Here is a 20,907-nt window from a genome sequence, read left to right on the forward strand (position 1 = left end):
GGCACAACCTTTTAAAATCTCTATTTGTATTTGAAGCTGGCTACACAAGGTAGATTAAAAGGTTTTGACGGATTGTGTTATACACAAAGATAGTCATGAAACTCATGCAGTGAATGAAAGCGACTCTCCGGTGTGACAGTCACTTTATATAGCCAGGGCTGGTTTGCCTTATTCAGTCCCGAGGACAACTTTCCTTCATAGGATCATGGTAGTGGCTTTTAGCTGCTACAGTGGTCCCAGATGTAGCCATGGTGACCGATGTTGCCATGACAGCTTCCCCACGTTAGCAATATGGAGAAAGTGATCTTCTGAATTTTCTCCCTAATCCGTGCAGAGGTCTTTATTAGATGTCAGAACAGTGTAAGTGAACGGAGAAGACTGGCACAGCTGGTGACTTCACTTACCAATGTCTACATGCTCCCTTCTGAAACCGGGAGGTGGAAGAGGAGCCATGGGGGAACAGAGTAGATGCCCCACGCCACGGGGGCACAGAAATACTGCCCAATCCTTAAACAGGTCATTATAAACGAGGTAGAACAACTGGATAGTGCAAGCACAATAGCCTGCTGTCGTACTTTGGGAATTATCACAAACATTCTGTTAACATAATGGAAGTAATACCAATATAATATTAGACGGTTACTCAAGACTGGCTGCAAATTTGCGAATACATGAGCCCCTTAGAAGGGTGAGACAAACCTTTTTCACATGGCACTTTACATGAATCACGCTTTTGGTTCTAAACAGTAGATGGCATTGATGACCACTAACACTGAATGGCGTAGATTTCCACTCACCTCAATAATATAAAGCACAATATTCTTATAGAAACAGTACAAAATGCACTTGGAAACTCTGTTGTAATTCCAAGCACCATGGACCAGTAGTAAGTTTTTCAGGTATTTAAACTGCAAGAAAAACATAAAATTATTTCAAATTATGGGATAATGAATGGCTTCATGGAGGACAAGTTATCTGATAATAATAATGTTTTTATTTGTGTACTAGGTCTGTTGAACCGCTAACGTTTGCACCCAAATGCTACTTTTTAAAGTTAATGGCTCAGCAGAAATAGCAGGACACGTTCTACATCACTGGAATATTTGCCAATGGGTTAGACTAGTGGAAGTGAATAGATTGGGCCCATTGTGTGACTCATGGGCAAGAACTCTTTGGTGGCTTAAAACAAAATTCCAGAAACATGGTTTTAACTTGAAGAAGATAAAGGAAAGCAATAAATATCTAAAACGCAAAAATACAGCACTAATGACAAGGCAACAAATGAGAAACTGGTCTATGAACCTACCTGGGCTATGGAGTAGTCGGAGGAGTTTGCAGCTTGAAGTCCTTCATTGCCACTTATCCCAACACCAACATGGGCAGTCTGGATCATGCTAACATCATTTGCTCCATCACCAATAGCCAGAGTGATGACTTTAACTTGTTTTTTCACCATATCTACCACCTCAGATTTCTGAAGAGGAGACACCCTTTATAGAAATCATAAAAGATATTTAGAAAAAAAACAAAAACAACTCCAAAATTAAAATCCAGTTGCACAATCATTTATGTTGCCGTATTACTCTACCCTAATCAAAAATTTCCATTTATTCAAGAACGTTTTTTTGTTACATTTTTTTTACATTTATTTTATAGATATTTTTTAATAATTTCATTTTTTTTTAATCCAAATTATATTTTTTCCCAAGTTCTGGCATATTTCAGGACAGTGCTTTCAAAGGTGCCAGGCTTCCTGAATATAAACTAAACTTATGATCACAATGTTGGGGTTCACAATCAACAAAGGCCCACTTGCAGACATAGTTTTGTAATATAAATCTGGTTTCTATTTTACATTGTTTTCTGTTTTTTTGAATACAACCGACAATGTATAGAATACATTTTCTGTCTTTTTGCATAGGTATGTATAAATGTGTACATATAAATACAAGTATAATGAGAACCTGTCAGGTGACGTCTGCTGCACTGTGAGCCACATATAATAGAAAGAGAAAAGCTAAACTCCATGATATATATTTAGGTTTGTGTGATTTGGTGAATTATTTCTGCGTAAAAAGCAAAACAAATCCTGACAGGACTCCTAACAGAGACTTGAGAGTCCTGATAACTCCACCCACACACAGTGATGGAAAGCCTCTGTTCACACACTGACACAGGGAAATCGGTCAGTCACTTGGTATGGGAATATTAAGCAGGACTCTATTCATACGACAGGGTCTGAGTGTCGGCCGATAAAAACTGACATTTGGTAGGTTCTCAGCCGTTTTGCATTCATTCCGTTTCAGGTCCGGACCATGTTTTAGTTTCTAACGGCCGACTGTGACCCATTTTGCATCTGTTTTTCACGGTCCGTTTTAAAAACGGACAAATTTCATTTGTCTATTTTTTTGCTCCCAACCTACTAAAAACACCCACAGGAAGGTCACACAGTCACCATTTTCTCTTGCTTTCAGAGTTTGCATTGGTTTCTGGCTTTTTCTCTGCTGTTTATTTTACTTGCTACTATGTCCTCACAACCATTGAACTGTGTACTGCAGCGTTGGCTGATTTCTCAAGAATTCAGACAGCAAATCACAGATATTGATGCCCTCTGTAGGTAGTGTCACACAGCCCCCTTATAGGTAGTGCCACACACCACCCTCTTGTAGATAGCGCTACACCCCCTCCCTGTAGACAGCACCATTGGGGCTCCCTCTAGCAGTGGAATACCCAGCCAGAGCATTGCCAACGCTCTGGCCTGTGATTCCTCTCCTGGAGGAGCCCCTGACGTCACTGTCCATATATGGATAGTGACGCCAAAGGCTCCTCCTGGAGAGAAATCCCTGGACAGAGCGTTGCCTGAGGTCACACTCCATATGTGGATAGTGACGCCATGGGCTCCTGCAGTAGCGGAAAACCCAGGAGCCACCCCTGACCTCACTGTCCATATATGAATAGTGACGCCAGGGGCTCCTCCAGGAGCGGAAACCCCCGGCCAGAGCGTTGCCGAGGATTCTGCTTCAGGTGGAGCCCCTGATGTCACAGTCCATATATGGACTTCTCCTGGAGCGAAATCCCTGGCCAGAGTGCCGGCAACACTATGGAGGGGATTCCGCTCCTAGATAGGGGGTCCCTCTAGGAGTGTGTATGTATATAGCGCCACACAGCCCCCTTACCAACCCCTGCAATACATCGTAGTCTGATGCTACTGGCAAAAGAATCTACTTCTCCTCACATGCACTTAGTCTTCCAAGTGACGGCTGTGTTTTACACGGCCCCATAGAGTTCTACAAGTCTTTTTCAAGCTGTGCGAGTTGAAACGTTACTGTAACTGGCATGTGTTAATACCAATATTTCTTCGCCAATTGATGCGGTTGTCAAGTTCTTGCACTCTCTTAGGAGTCCTGTCAGGATTTATTTAGCTTTAAATAATAAACTGTACCAATACGGAGAACAACCAAAATCCCCCTTCACATCACAGAGATTATCTCATAAATATAGCATACATCCTATATGGGGGGAGGGCATGTATACCCAATATACACATGGTGTAAGCGGTGAAAACTCACTACATGGAGATCACAACCTAAAGAATAGTGTCTATGAAACACCAATGCAATATAAAAAGGTATACATTTTATTGAATACAGAAGCACAAAACACACATATATATATATATATATATATATAATTCAGAGATGATTACCACAGTGTGGATGATGGATACCAGGCAGCAGCAAGCTAAACGGACATAAATGCTGAACAAGTCACGTCACAGCATAAATATTCTCAACAATGTTTGGAGTAGGGAGAGACAGGGGAATAGTGCAGTCCCAATCTCTATACAGCTTACAGTTAGTGGTAATGGCAGTACAATCCCGATTGTCACCAGAGTACTAGTGTCCAATAAAACAAGTACAAGGATACATGTATAACATAATGCATCATAGCGTCTTACCCATAAATGTGAATAACTGCCTGGTGTCACAGAACAATTCACCCCCCCCCCCCATTGAGATATCTATATGCCTCAATAGGTGTTGTCTGCTCTACGTTTGATTGGCTGCTAATAGAGCATTCCACTAAGGACAAGGCTACAGGACGAAAGATACGAATATTGCAAGGTAGAATTGCGACATTGCAAGCGATGCTTGTGAATGTGGTCGCGAACGTGAAACAACGGTTGAGAAAAATCTGTTGTATTTTTGGTAGCACAATGGCAAGCGATTTTTCCAGTATAGTGATGAAAGTCAAGTTAAATGCAACTCATTTACGTCATGTCAGCAATTTTTATCATCTTTTGTCGTTTGGCTGTCGCAAATCCTAAGTCACATGCGAGTGGCAACCAAATCGCACCCTAAAACAGCTGTGCAACTTCAAAGTAAAAGCAAGTCCCAGACCAAATCGCACAATTTTTTTTTGCGCAACTCGTATGCTTTTTCGTAGTAGTGGAGTGTATAAACCACAAAAAGATGGAGGAAACAGACAAGGCAAAATAAAAGCAAATGTCAGAATATGTTTTACAAAAGACTGACTTGTAGCGGAGTCTGAACAAAGTGGCAAAACTGTGACGGAGGTTCATGGCAACTTTTTGTGTACTGTATTGTAGGAGAAATTCACTTAGCAGCCTGCCGGTCTACTAAGGTGAGAGCTGGTATAATCAAGGAATCAAGGAGAAGAAAAATTCATTTGTACTTTAACGATTACAAGAATAAAAGATTACTTTGACCAAATGGAAGAAGCAGCTTAGTGTTGTTACCTGCAACAAATCACGGCTTTACAGGACAAAGCAAGGTCGAGGAAATATTGTCTTACTCCGAACGTCAAAGCGTACTTCAGGGATTTGCCATCGATGATTAAAGCAAAATCGTTCTCCTTCCTGAGCAAGTCTCCGAGATTACTACAGTGATGACTTAAAACTTCACGAGTGGTCTATGGGAGGAAAACATTTGTAAATGTTAATTACTTGTCCTTTTATTATTTCCCCAATAGTAAAGTGCTGTGCAATTTGTTATATGGTGCTACTTAACCCCTTAATGACCGGCCTATTTTAAACCTTAATGACCAAGGTATTTTTTTACGTTTTTCCATCGTCTCATTCCAAAAGCTATAACTTTTTTATTTTTGCGTCGACATAGCTGTATAAGGTCTTGTCTTTTGCGAGACAAGTTGTATTTCTTAATAGAACCATTTTGAAGTACATATTATTTATTGATGAACTTTTATGAACTTTTTTTGGGGGGGGGAGATAGAAAAAAACCCAGAAATTTCGCCACACTTTTACACGTCCTAAATCTACGCCGTTTACTGTGTGGTATAAATAACACAATAATGTTATTCAGCGGGTTGTTACGATGTTTTACTACTTTTACACAGTGTTTTTTTTCAAAATTATTTGTTTTAGTGTCTTCATATTTGAGGAGCCATAACTTTTTTATTGTTCCGCCGATGCAGTTGTAGGAGGGCTTTTTTTTTGCGGGACGACTTGTAGTTTTTATTGGTACCATTTTGGAGTAGATGCGACTTTTCGATCACTTTTTTTAAAGTCAGGATTCACAGAAAACAGCAATTTTTCCATAGTTTTTGTATTTAAATTTTTACAGCGTTTACCGTGCAGCTTAAATAATGTAATAGCTTTATAGTCTGGGTCGTTATGGGCGCGGCGATACCAAATATGTGTAACTTTTTTACTTTATTTTGAAGCCGTTTGTAAGGGGAAAAAGTGTTTTTTTTATTCTTTTTCACATTTTTTATTAGGCCCCCGGCTGCCATCGGAGACACAGACACTCAGTGATTTTATCGCCGAGAGTCAGTGGGATGAGAGGGAGCTCCCTCCCTCTTTCCAAAACCACTCAGAGGCGGCGCAAGATATTGAGCGCCGCATCTGAAGGGTTAAACGGGTGAGATCGATACTTATATCGATCTCACAAGTTCGAGCAGGGACGCCCCAGCCCTCAGCTACCTCCACATCGTTATCAGCACTTTTAAGACTACCTACACAATTTTGAGGTTTATAGTGTGGGAAAAATACCATACACATTGCTTTCTAATTTCTCTACAAAAGAGGAACTCTGTGTAGTGTTATCCTTAAAAATGTTATGAGAAAGAAAGATGTGTATGTTGGGTAACGTGCCTGTAACGTAATGAATTCTGACTCTGTTATCCTTGAAAACGCACCAGCCAATCTCTGGAATATTTGTTCTATGAAACCACAAAACAAACATTGTACTTGACAGGTGGTAATGGAAAAGGAACCACTATAGGAGTCGAAGCGCTGGATAAATCTCATATTCTATGCATACTATAATATTAAATTCAGAGCCACTACCAACCAAATGTTACAGCTGGTAACTGCAATAAAAAAAATCCAAAAGGGGTTGTCCAGTTTAGAAAACCCATATGCCCGAATAGGGAATTTTGCATAAATAGAGCAGCATCCTAATTTCTTGGAGTGGAGAGTGGTTATGAAAAAGGTCTCCTGCTCTGGAGGAAGTCTTGTCCTGCATTACGCAGACTTTGATATGAATAAGCACTGTGCAAAGTTACCAACATAAAATCCTAGACAGTCCACAAAAATAAGGGGCTTTTTTCAATTATTGGGATTGTAATTAACATAATTTTAGAAGTCACAGCACATGCTGGTAGTGTGTTTTTAACTGACTCATGGTTTTCCAATGTGTCTGTAAAAAACGTTGGCTGTCTTATTTTAAGATAAATTATTCAGAAAAAAAACTAATAAATTAGGTTGACGACCCTGGCACTGCATAATGCTTAATTTTCCCGGTGGTGGCACTGAAGAGAAATTAAAACACTGCCAGGTTCCCTTACACATTACAACAGATCGCTGGGATTCCCAGCAGGGGGATACTTCGCTCTAAGCTTATTGTCAAGGGACCCTTCTAACAATGTGGGATATGTGTGTGTGTATATATATGTGCATATATATATATATATATATAAAAATATATATGTGTGTTGTATGTGATGTATGTATATATATATATATATATATATATATATATATACACACACACACACACACACACACACACATATATATATATAAATATATACACACACATATATATATAATGTGTGTGTATGTTTGTGTATATATATATATATATATATATGCACATATACACACATATATATATATATATACACACACACACACACACACACACACACATATATATATATATATATATATACACATACACACACACACACACACACACTGCCCACCAAAAGTTCCGGAAGACCCGCATAACTTTTGAACGGCTCGAGATAGAGGGTTAAAATTTGGTGGGATTTAATGGAGTCCTAAAATCTACCAGTTAACTGGGGGCTCATTTGAAAGCTCTTTTAATACAAAAACGACGTTGCAAACTATTTTGAGAAAGGATTTTTTTTTTGCTGAGATATTTAATGTTTTAAAGTTATCTTCATTATTGGCTACCGCCGGTGTTCGTATTACCCAAAATGTACCGCACGTAGTTCGCATTTAGATCTCATCGGGGTGCTAGATTAATGCGAGTCCCCTTGCCTCTCACTTGTGTGTGCGCGTGCGTACACAGCCCGAGATAAGGACCCCGGGGTTCGTCATTTCCCCGGTATTTAACGACACGTACCAAAGCAAGACCGTGGACATGTATTATGTGTATTAGTACAAACATAACAATTACTGTTTTAAATTAAATGTTCGAACTGATGTCCTTCAACAACTTGACAGTGTCCTAACGAACGTAAAATGTGTCGATAACTTTATTTAGAACATCTGGTGTGATTGAATCTAAGTGTGCCATCCTAGTCTCAGACTTTTTTTTTTTTACTGGGGGTATTTAAAAAGTAGCCTAATGGGGTCAGATCTGGTGATCTCAATGGCCATTCTATCGGGCCTCTTCTACCAATTCATTGATCAGGAAAATTATCGTTCAGAAGATTTCGAGCTTGCAGAGAAAAATGAGCCGGAGCTCCATCCTGCTGATACCAAACATTGCGGAAAGCTTCTCCAGCAATATTTTGAAGAGCCGGTATCACTTGGTTTCTTAGCAAATTGCAGTAATTTTCTGCATTTATGTTTCTTTCAATTTTAAACGGTACTTCAATATGATTGAGCAATATGCCGGCCCAAACGTTAACCTTCTGAGGATACTGGGTATGACTGTCTCATCCAATGTGGATTTTTACAGAACAGTTTAGTTCAAATGTAGCTTCATCCGAAAAACAGGTCCAGTTGAACATCTGATGATTATCATCAAATCGTGTTATCATTGTATCGCAAAATTCCACTCTTCTGTCAATCATCTTCGGATAGCTCCTGAACTAGACGTATTTTATAAGGATGATAATGATGCCTCTTCAAAATTCGACGGACTGATGTGGCGCTGATATCATTTTGTTGTGCTCCACTCGAGACAGATGTATGAGGATTATCATGTACAGTAACCAGAACATCTAGAGCTTTTTCATCATTACCAGCATGTTTGGGTCTTCCGGATCTTTGTGCGTCTTTAATTGAACCGGTTATTTTGAAGCGATGAACAGTTCTTTTTAACAGTTGACAATGAAATTGGATCACGAATAGGATAAGTGGCATTGAATAAAGCCGCTACTTCTCGATAGGATCTTATTTTGTCTTCGCCATACCATCTCATCATCAACAAAATGATCCTTTCCGTTACGGTCAAATGCATTTTGTGATCTGACAATAGAAATTTGATCTCCGAATTAGCGCTCTCTGAAATTCACAAGCGACTACGGAAATGTGTACACAAGGTCCATTTTGTATCACCGAGGCAGATTGTAATAATACGTAATTTAAAGTCACCTTGATGTGACATTCTCAAGCTCACAAACACACATTTAGGATTTTACCCGGCGGTAGCCGATAATGAAGATAACTTTAAAGTTAAATATCTCAGCAAAAAAAATAATCTCAAATATCTCAAAGTCGATTGCAGCATTGTTTTCGTATTGGAAAGAGCTTTCAAATGAGCCCCCAATCGATCCCCCGTTCCATTTAAGATTTCTAGGGGGTGGGGGTGTGTTTTTTTGGGCGTTGACTGGTAGAGATATATATATATATATATATATATATATAAAAGCCCCAAAAAAATTAAAAAATGAAGCAGCACTCCAAGGAAATTGGTAAAAAAAAAGTGGTGTGTTTATTCACCCCAGGCAGGCATAAACACACCACTTTTTTCACCAATTTCCTTGGAGTGCTGCCTCTTCATTTTTTTGGGATTTCATTAACAAGGGTGCCTAGCCTCAACCTAGGAGGAGTGCACCCACTGCTGTCTCTGTGCTGCTTTATTCTTTTTCTCATTATATATATATATATATATATATATATATATATATATATATATATACATACATATATATATATACATACATATATATATATATATATATACACACACACACACACACACACACACACTAGTCCATCTCAATGAATTAGAATATCATCAAAAAGTTTATTTCAGTAACAATTCGAAAAGTGAAACTCCTGGACTTGAAATAACACAGAGGACCAACACTGTTGCTCAGTGGTCCACAGTCCTGTTTTCAGATGAAAGTAAATTTTGCATTTCATTGGGAAATCTCGGTCCCAGAGTCTGGAGTAAGAGTGGAGAGGCATCAATCCAAGTGTCTTGCGGTCCAGTGTGAAGTTTCCACAGTCAGTGATGGTTTGAGGGCCATGTCATCTGCTGGTGTTGGTCCACTGTGTTATATCAATTCCAGAGTCAGAGCAGCGTCTAGCAGGGAATTTTATAGCACTTCATGCTTCCCTCTGCTGACAAGCTTTATGGAGATGCGGATTTCATTTTCCAGCAGGACTTGGCACCTGCCCACACTGCCAAAGGTACCAATACCTGGTTTACTAACCACAGTATCACTGTGCTTGATTGGCCGGCAAACTCGCCTGACCTAAACCCCTTCGAGAATCTATGAGAATTGTCAAGAAGAAAATGAGACACCCCAGACCCAACAATGCAGACGATCTGAAGGCCGCTATCAAAGCAACCTGGGCTTCCATAGCACCTCAGCAGTGCCACAGGCTGATCACCTCCATGCCACGCCACAATGATGCAGTAATTCATGCAAAAGGAGCCCCAACCAAGTATTGAGGGCATATACTGTGCATACTTTTCAGTAGGACAACAATTCGGTATTAAAAATCAGTTTTGCAATCTGGTGGTCCTATTTGCAGTTGCGTTCCTATCTTTCTTCCCTGGGTGACTGTCTTGTGTTGCTAAAGGATAAGACCCCTCTGGAACATTATTTGTCCTTGACTACTGCTCCTTCTCATGTGTTGTCCTTTTTACATGGGGTCCTTTTGCCTAAGTATTCTTTTTCTCAATTGTCCTTCACTACTGCATGGGATGAGGAAATGGGGGTTCGACATTCTGAAGAGGAATGGGGTACTTCCTTCCTTCTTGCTCACAAGTTACCAACGTCTTGTTTTGCTCAGGAGAAGAACTATAAGATACTTACCAGGTGGTACCATTGTCCTGCCTTGTTGCATAGGATATTTCCTAATGTGTCTGCTGATTGTTGGAGGTGTGGGGAGGCTCCTGGAACTATGTTGCACATTTGGTGGGACTGTCCCAAGCTACGTCCCTTTTGGGGGAAAATTTTTGATCTAGGTAACAAGCTTTTTCACACTGAGGTCCCGACCTCGGCTTCCATTGGACTACTTTCCATGGTTCCTGGATCACTCCCACACCTCAAAAAGGGTGTCTTTAGGCATTTTCTGACCGTGGCAAGAACGGTGATACCTCGTCATTGGAAGTCTCATACTGTACCTTCTTTGCAGGAATGGGTAACGGGATTATGAGGATGGAGGAGTTGCTATCCGCTGATAGGGGCAAATCTGTGCCCTTTGTCCAAACTTGGGCGGTGTGGTCTGGATTCCGGGGTGGTGCTGATCTACCTCTCTGGTTGGATGGAATATTCTGAACAAACTTATATAGCCTTATATAGCCTAACTGAGTGCGCTTTGTCTGATGTGTTTCCCTTTGTCGTCTGGTGTCTTGTGTTTGTGCGACTCTACATTTAGATGTGCACTTATACGTGCCAACTCTTATTTCACTGGGGGACTGGTTCCCTGACTATTGCACTGTTTTGATGTGAACATGGTACAGTTATTACCATTACATTTCTATTACTACTCAAACTTGATGGTTAGGAGGCTACCTCCTAATGATGTTCATATATTTATATACTGTTATTATGATGTGAAAGTTAATATATTGCACTGCGTGCAAATTTTTTTTTTTGCAAAAATGTGAAATGTTTTATATACTGTGTTATATTTTCAAAATAAAAGTCTTTGATAAAGAAAAAAAATCCGTTTTGAAATTGGGCTTATTTAATATTCTCATTTTCTGAGACACTAAATTTTGGGTTTTTATTAACGGTTACCATAATCATCAACATTAAAAGATAAAAATGCTGGAAATAGATCAATCTCTGTAATGAACCTATATAATATACGAGTTTCACTTTTTGAATTGAGTTTCTGAAATAAATTAACTTATTGATATTCTAATTCATTGAGATGGACTAGTATATACACATATATATATATATATATATATATATATATTACACACACACTATATGTATGTAACCATGTTACAAAGATACAGTATGTCCAACTATAAACATGATTTAAAATAAAAAATAAATAAATTACACACACACACACACACACACACACACACACAGGATTCTAAATATAGTTTTGTAACTTTGCACTCTGCATTAATAATATAGCATTGGTACGGAGCTGCATCACATATATCTATGCTTCACCTTCTGGGAGTTCGTTTTTCCTACATAAGATTTACGGAGAGTACAAGGTTCAAATCACCAAAGCAAGCTCTGTACAGACACCGACAAAACAAGGAATGATAAACGATTTCAGCTCAGTAGGATGGAGTATTGTTAATGCATCTTAGGATCAGTACCCGATTAATGCAAAACATTTTCGAATTTGCTCTTGTATAGATAGATACACAAAATTGATATTAACCTATACTTTAAAAAAAAACAAAAAACTGTTCGCTTTGGACATTGTCTTTTGTGGGAAGGGCTTACCGACAATACATTTTTCACAAGTTGTGCTCCAGGGGACCCCAGAGTTCAACTGTAATCTGCGGAGGAACCTAACAGGAAGTGTTTAATTTCCCTGCAGCGCCACAGAGGGAAAATTAAGCATTAGGCCCCATGCGCACGACCGTATAATTCATCCGTAATTACGGACCAATTCATTTCTATTGGCCACGGACACCTTTCAGTATTTTTACTCATGGGTGTCCGTGCGGAAAAAAAATTATAGAACCTGTCCTATTCTGGTCCGTAATTACAGCACAGACTCTCCCATAGAAGCCTAGGGGCACTTCCGTAAATACGAACGGCTAAGTTTGTGCATCCGTAAACCGTCCGTATTTACGGAAGCGTTGCTATGTAACATGTTGGTGAAATGATTTGCAGCCTCCCTCTTTATTTACGGATCCATATATACTGATCAAATGCAATATGGACCGTATTTACGGACACCCTTCCGTATATATACACGGATAAGTTACAGATGTCTACGGATCCGTATTCACAGACCGTATTTACGGATAGATGAAAATACGGTCGTGTGCATGGGGCCTTACACAGAGACAATTAAAATAAGGGTCTGCTGTATTGCTCAGACATGCCAGGCCTTACAGATTGAGAGACACTCTTTGTAGCCACTCTCCGCTATGTATGATAGATGATGGTCCTGAACAGGGGACACCCCTCCATTAATTCGGAATTCCCTAAGAGAGTATTTGATAAAGGGTTTTCTAAACCAGACAACCACTTTAAGATTAGGTTACCATTCAGTAGCCTAGTAACGCGGTCTTAATGTCTCAGTATAATCCATTTTAACATTTCATCAAAAAATAAAAATTGGAGCAGAGCACAGTCAACCAGCTCCAGAGGGATCCGGCAAATACTGAGTATACTGGATGTGTGCCTTGTGTTTAACCACATATCGTAGCTATAGATCACACAACGCGAAGCCAATTTCAACGTAATGATGTTTCATCGCTTATTTCATCTCAAACAGCCAAACTAGCTCCTGATAAATAACAGAAGAAAAACAACACAGAACAAAAGTACGCTGTCGAAATGCAGCAAAATATACTTACATCAAGCGATCCTTCATTTATAACAATCAGGCCCATGTTCTTGGTCAGCAGTCGGCACGAATGTCCTATTAAAAGAAAAACAAATTTAGTTTTTGAAGCAGCACCAATAACTACTAGAACGGCTTTACATACATTTTCTACAATCCATTAAAGATGGCTTAGAGCAGGGGTCTCAAATTCAGCAGGGTATGTGGGCCGCATATAGAAAAAATGGCAAGTTGACGGGCCGGATTACTTTCAAATTTGATACAACACAAAATTATTGTTAATAAATTAGTTATTTGAACTACTATAACACAACATTACTATAATAATAATACTACATTACTATAATAATAGCGCTAGGTTTAAAATTTGAGATATTTCTCCACGTGCTTATTTCAACAATCCAGTTTTCCAGTTTAAGTGTCGCTAAATGCAATCCGGCGGCTCAGTTGGCAGCGTTTGGTAGACATACGTCAAGATTGGGCAGCCCCTTTTTAGATAGTGCCATAGTGCCCTCTGTGGATGCTGCCGCAGATGCTGCCACAGTGCCCTCCGCAGATGCTGCCACAGTGCCCTCCGCAGATGCTGCCACAGTGCCCTCCGCAGATGCTGCCACAGTGCCCTGAGTCCTGAGAGCTGGAGTCCCGGGCAGAGCGCTAGTAGGCTCTTCCTGGGACTCCAGCTGTGATCCTGACATCACTGGGACTCCTGCTCTGGGGAATTCCACAGAGTCTCGGAGCAGAGCCTGTACTAGCGCTCTGCTCGGGACTCCTCTCTGGGGAAGACCCTGACACACTGTCCATATATGGACAGCGATGTCAGGGAATTCCACAGAGTCCCGGAGCAGAGCCTGTACTAGCGCTCTGCTCGGGACTCCGCTCTGGGGAAGACCCTGACACACTGTCCATATATGGACAGCGATGTCAGGGAATTCCACAGAGTCCCGCAGGAGAGCCGATACTAGCGGTCTGCACGGGACTCCGGCTCTGTGTCCCGCGGGCCGCGTGCTTGAGGCCCCTGGCTTCGGGGTAATAAGTAGGAATCAATGCATTTTACTGGTCTATGATAATCACATCAAATATCAGCAACCATCACATTTCTGCAGTTCTCAACATAAAAATGCAAGTAATAAAAATTATCTGCAATATTTTTTGGGTTGCAAAGATTTTTTTTTAAGATTCCATATTAATAAGGGCATAAAAAAGCTGTAATTTAAGATGTGGAATTTGTGTCTTTTTGTAGAACATTTAAAATTTTGCTTGAACACTGCAGAGGTGTAATAAACTGTACAGCAATATGGACAGCAGTCTACAGGATGTGTGTGAAAGTATAAAACACATCAGGGAACAGATTAAATAGTAACTTCCTAATGAAATATTATTCCCAGGATCACTTCAACGCCCTATTCACTAGTGTAATGGAGTCTGTTGGGGTTCCCTCACGCTTTCTGGTTTAGGGAATGGCTATTAAGAGGGAAAATCCTCCAACCTACTGCTTTACTTTTATTTAACGAGACAGATTTTCACTCTACATGGCAATTCTCTAACATGATATTATTACAATTGGAACGCTTCCTATTAGCGGATTGCTCTTTACTGCAGCCTGTAGTGTGATATTACACTATAGTTATTTTTTCCAAATGTTGCAAGGAAAATAAGACATTTCTGAATACAGTAATACTGACAACTAAAATCATATCCATCCAATATACAGGGTGGGTCATTTATATGGATACACCTAAATAAAATGGGAATGGTTGGTGATATTTACTTCCTGTTTGTGGCACATTAGTATATGGGAGGGGGGAAACTTTTCAAGCTGGGTGTTGACCATGGCAGCCATTTTGAAGTCGGCCATTTTGTATCCAACTTTAGTTTTTTCAATGGGAAGGTCATGTGACACATCAAACTTAGAGAATTTCACAAAGAAAAACCATGGTGTGCTTGGTTTTAACGTTACTTTATTCTTTCATGAGTTATTTACAAGTTTCTGACCACTTATAAAATGTGTTCAAAGTGTTGCCCATTGTGTTGGATTGTCAATGCAACCCTCTTCTCCCACTCTTCACACATGGATAGCAACACCACAGAAGAAATGCCTCCCGATCTGACCCCCTTAGACTTTTATCTTTGGGGTCATCTGAAGGCAATTGTCTATGCTGTGAAGATACGAGATGTGCAGCAACTGAAACTACGGATACTGGAAGCCTGTGCTAGCATTTCTTCTGCGGTGTTGCTATCAGTGTGTGAAATTCTCGATAAGTTTGATGTGTCACATGACCCTCTTCCCATTGAAAAAACTAAAGTTGGATACAAAATGGCCGACTTCAAAATGGTCAACACCCAGCTTGAAAATTGCCGATCCTCTCAGTTTTGGGTTTCAGCTCATAAACATTGTAGCATTATTGCATTGTAAGACAGACACTATTTGTACGGAACAACCTAAATAAAATTTGGCGCAATTCAATTTTGTAAATTATTTTTTAGAATATTACATAGCGAGACCCGCTGGGTGAGGACTGAAACCTCTGCCATGTGGCATCTTTAACTTTCTAATAGACTACCCATGAATGTAACGAACCATTAATTGGAAGTCTTCCTCATGAATTTTCTCATTGTGTGATGACAAACATTTGCTGAATTGCATCGATCTGGAGTGCTGTGGAATTTTTTGAAGTTCCATGGGACTGTAAGGGCACGTTCAGACGTGGCGGAATTGTTGTGGAATTCCGCTGCGGACAGTCCGCAGTGGAAATCGGCAGCACAGTTTGTCCATTGGTTTCCACACCTTTTTAGTTATCTTCGTGCAGACGTTGCGGAAAACTCCGCTGCGGACCATAGGCTGCAGTGCGGAATTTTCTGTCTGCAGCTTACACTGTCTGTTCCGGACTTGATGCGTACTTGTTGCGGAATTTCTCCATTAACTTCAATGGAGTTTGAAAATTACGCAATGAAATCCGCAGATGTTATGTGTGTTGCATTATGGATTGCTTTCAGGAACAGGATATTTCATCATTCTGGCTGGACCTATGTGTGTCGAGGTCTATACCCAGACTGAGATGGAATGTTTGAAAGCGAGCAGGATGTGATCTGCACCTGAATCCGCAACGACAAATACGCAGCATTTTACTTAACATTTTAGCCAAATCCGCAACGGAATCTGCAACGCAGATTATGTGCAGCATTGATGCGGCAGTGTCTGCAGAATTCCGCCACATCTGAACATGCCCTAAGGCTATGTTCACATCTTGCTTTTTTGTCTGTTTTACGTATTTGCTGGGAAAATGTCCCGACGCACTGTATACATGAAATGGAGACTGTGAAAGCATGCCCGACAAGGGCTATGGGTGACGGATGCCACTATTAGGAATCTGTTTAACGCATCAGTCACACTTCGGTATCTGTTAAATGGGTGCCAATATAGCCTGTGATGGATGGTGTACAGTGGCATCCATCACCCATAGGCTGCCATGTTAACAAAAAACTTATATAATTAACATATAATTTATTTTACTGGACTCCGCAGGATGGAATAGCAGAGTATACTATTCCAGATTTTTTTTTTGTGGTGTACTGATCAATACCAGCAAGTCAGAAGCCAAAAGGACACTTTTTTTTCCCCGTCTGACAATGGAGCCCTTTGGACAAGTTTAGGTTGTTCTTCGGGAGATTTCACTAGACACACTCAAAAAACAAAAAATGTGATGCAAGCAGGTCCTAACAAGTTATCCGCTGGAACTTAATCTTTTTTTTACCGAGTGCCGAACACAACATTATTGGCCTATATGTATGCAGGCAGGATGGACTTTATAAAGATAACACCGATGCTGCCATTCAGATTAAGACATGACACTACAAACTGGGCTGAAAGTCAACTTTTGTGTCCAAAAAGAAAGAACATTCGGCTGAATATATCATGTTTATAGCATTCCAGCAACCACTTAGGTTCAATTCTATGAAAGTTACCAGAGAAAAAATGGAATGAAAAGTCTGACAGGAAAATCTGATGATTTCTTACTCTTCCCTAGCCTTGCTTTCCAGGCATTACATTAAAGGCAAAACAGAAAACTGATATACCCTTCATGTATCCTAGGCTGAAAGAAAGAATTCCCATCAAAGCTGTCCACCATGATACATTAGTAAAGTCTGTGTGGCTCCACTATTTTCCCTCACACATCATACACATATATCCTAGACCCAGCAATACAACATATTCAGAAGAACATAAATGTCAACAGAATGATAATGAAGACGTCTTACAGCTGAAGTTCTCAACATTTCCCAGTATAAGCGAATGTACTGATCCACAATGCTGCAGAATATAGAGCAATGGTGGCCTGTACACCTCAGGGAGTTCCATGTGATGGCTGAAGCGGGGCACATGAAGAAGACATGGCAGCACATAAGCGGGGTCAAGCTGAGCAGCCATGTTATAGGGATGCTTTACTATGATGGTTTCTGGGCTCATGATTGATGTATACAATCAGGTCTCCTTAGGATACACACTATACAGATAAAACGACAACTGTGAAGATGGTAAAAGCACGTTTCCACATCACTGCTCTATTCACGGTGAAGCGAATTCAGAAATGGTAACAGTAGAGAATCCCTTTACTGCGCTCGTCATGCGAGCATGCACAACGTATCCAAGCCGTCACCGGCAGTAGATAAGAAATTGGAACGCTACTTATGGATTTAATTCACCCTGAAGAGAGTCAAGCATTCAATGAAGAGGCAACGAAGATTATATCTTACATAATTAGAAAAAAAACACTGTCTGTTCACACCATGTTTGTGGAGCACGTCCTCGTAAAAAAAAAATCTCCTGACATATCTGACAAATGTATAGCCCGCATGTATGCAGCAGTAAGGGATACACTTGTATATGGTGTATATTGCAAAGAATTAAATATATATAGATATATATGTGTATATATATATTTATTTGGCAGCGCTCCATCAAATTTGGCACGAGGCCATTCTAAAAGAAAAGGTCATTAAAAACCTAGATGTTTTGTTTAGAAAGTCATGTCAGAGACGGCCATTGAATGAAATCCCTTGGTCCTAAGGGGCTAAAGAGCTGTACAGAGCACCATAATCCATAAGAGCTGGAAATCAGGGGCGGTCATGGCCAATGGTCGTGACCAATGCTGACCTAACATGTACCTTGGAGAGGTCAGAAAAATATTTTACTTTATGTTGAAAAAAAAAGTGTTCTGACAATATTAAATACATCTAAAGCTGGCTATAGACATTAGATAGATGTTGGCCATGTTATTTTAAAGGGGTTTTCCCATCACTGCCGGGACTCACAATCATGAGAAGGAAGGGCCCACGGCTCTGGTTTAGCAATACATCAAAGCTTCTCCCTGCACAGCGGCGCTCCCAGCCACCGGCTGTGCAGGGAACCGTTCACTTAAATGGAGCAGTGTTGCAGCATCCCGTCAACTAGCCCTCCAAAGTTTTAAATGTTTTCCTTTTTGCAATATTGATATGGTGTCCAGACGCATGGAGGTCTAGAGAGAATTGTTGGAAAAGTTGGAAGGAAGAAGGAATAATGCAGTATTTGTTGTGTAAAGGGTAGAATGCTACCCCTCATAGAAAGTAAGTGGCGTGTTCCACAATTTACATATAAACGTGTTTGCTTTTCAGGCCGAGTACAGCGGGAGCACTCTAATTCTTTTTGTGTGCACCACTTATAAGAAAGTGATGGAATATCCTAGGGAAAACCCCTTTAATAGAGGGCAACCTATCTTTGGGATACAACAGGATTGGGCAAGTAAAATCCCAAATAATCCATTCCTTAATTCCCTCAATGGCAGACAAGGGGGACTGTATGGCAGCTTCTAGTGTCAGACCCCCCCAAAATGGACAAGAATCAGAGACAATTTTAATGCGTGCGAGACCAGATTAAGATTTAACATAAAACGAGAACTCGTCCTGCCAGAATAAAAGGCACTTAAGTAAATTAAAAAAATGTTTAAAAAGTTTTTAATATTTTACTTCTATGCTGAAATAATTATTAGACGGCAAACATTGAATGCCTGTAATGCACTAAAGTGAGATTCTGACGACAACTTGCCCCTTTCTATTATTGTCCGGTGTAGTATCGTTCTAGCGACCTTGAGTGGATCCAACAATTGCTAGATCCTATCCTACCTTGAAAAGCAGCAGTTATAAGTGTTTATGTCGGGACAACAACGTATTTAAAGGATTTGAATCCACACGACAAAACTGAACCCGACAGGGGACATATTGTCATAATCCCTCACTAGTGCAGCCTCAGGTTTCAGTCCTGTAACTTCAGCCATATCCATGTAACGCAGTAAGAAACCACTTTTCCTGCATTCTGATTTCCATTTATAACTAGGACGCAGTGCTGGATCCATTACATAACCAATACCAATGGTTCCTGACGGACCACATTAGCTTATAAAGGGGTCCATCGGGTTCCGTAGAGGTTTCCGTTGCTTTGACAGGAAAAATATCGCTGTCTGCAGCATTATTCTTCCCTGTCAAATCTGCAACAAAGGCTCAGACGGAGATGTGAACAGAGCCTAATGTACACCTTTTTTAATTTTCTTCTGGTAGGTTACTTTTAAAGAGTTAATAGTAATAGAAGAAAACATTTACCTGGTCACACAGGGCCAGGAATACAAATGAGGTTTTTGTTAGTCTCCTCTAATATTTTAAAAACATACTAAAACTTTCTAAGGACCAGTTCACATGGACTTTGTCGGAAAATGCGCCAAAAATGCTTTCCATTGATTTCAATGGGAGGCAGAGGCGTTTTTTTTCCTGCGAGCGGAAAAACCGTCTCGCGGGATAAAGAAGCGATATGCCCTATTTACGGACATTTACGTCTCTGACCTCCTATTGACATCAATGGGAGGCAGAGAAAGCGTTTTTTTGCCCGCGGCGCTCAATGGCCGGGTCGAACGACGCAGCAAACGGCCTCAAAATTCCAGACGGAAGTTTGAGGCAGAATTTCTGCCTGCAAAAAACTTAGTGTGAACATTGCCTAAAATCCTTCGAAATTGCTTATGTTCCAGACAAAGGAAAAATTGGACCCTCTGTATACAGAAATGTAGAACCGCTATATAATAGATATTATTACAGATATACTATATTTAATACTAAACTACTTTAAGGAGGCTCTGTCACTAGATTTTGCAACCCCTATCTGCTATTGCAGCAGATCGGCGCTGCAATGTAGATAACAGTAACGTTTTTATTTTTAAAAAACGAGCATTTTTGGCCAAGTTATGACCATTTTTGTATTTATGAAAAATGAGGCTTGCAAAAGTCCAAGTGGGCGTGTTTAAAGTAAAAGTCCAAGTGGGCGTGTATTATGTGCGTACATCGGGGCGTTTTTACTACTTTTACTAGCTGGGCGTTGTGTATAGAAGTATCATCCACTTCTCTTCAGAACGCCCAGCTTCTGACAGTGCAGATCTGTGACGTCACTCACAGGTCCTGCATCGTGTCGGCCACATCGGCACCAGAGGCTACAGTTGATTCTGCAGCAGCATCGGCGTTTGCAGGTAAGTCGATGTAGCTACTTACCTGCAAACGCTGATGCTGCTGCAGAATCAACTGTAGCCTCTGGTGCCGATGTGGCCGACACGATGCAGGACCTGTGAGTGACGTCACAGATCTGCACTGCCAGAAGCTGGGCGTTCTGAAGAGAAGTGGATGATACTTCTCGTCAGAACGCC

The 20,907-nt window shown here is 40.4% G+C and overlaps 1 protein-coding gene across 8 annotated transcripts in view; it reads right to left on the bottom strand.

Moving 5' to 3' along the window:
- Positions 1-20,907, bottom strand: part of ATP8A1 (ATPase phospholipid transporting 8A1) — a 219,830-nt gene that overhangs the window by 50,010 nt on the left and 148,913 nt on the right. For all 8 annotated transcript variants that reach the window (XM_075859460.1, XM_075859464.1, XM_075859449.1 and 5 more), the window contains 4 exons: positions 13,206-13,270; positions 4,760-4,932; positions 1,307-1,490; positions 798-908 (listed from right to left, as the gene is read on the bottom strand). In XM_075859460.1, coding sequence (XP_075715575.1) covers positions 798-908; positions 1,307-1,490; positions 4,760-4,932; positions 13,206-13,270 — 533 coding nt within the window. The remainder of the gene's footprint in view (positions 1-797; positions 909-1,306; positions 1,491-4,759; positions 4,933-13,205; positions 13,271-20,907) is intronic.

The sequence above is a fragment of the Rhinoderma darwinii genome, chromosome 1 (genome assembly GCF_050947455.1).
Source record: "Rhinoderma darwinii isolate aRhiDar2 chromosome 1, aRhiDar2.hap1, whole genome shotgun sequence".
Lineage (NCBI taxonomy): Eukaryota > Metazoa > Chordata > Amphibia > Anura > Rhinodermatidae > Rhinoderma > Rhinoderma darwinii.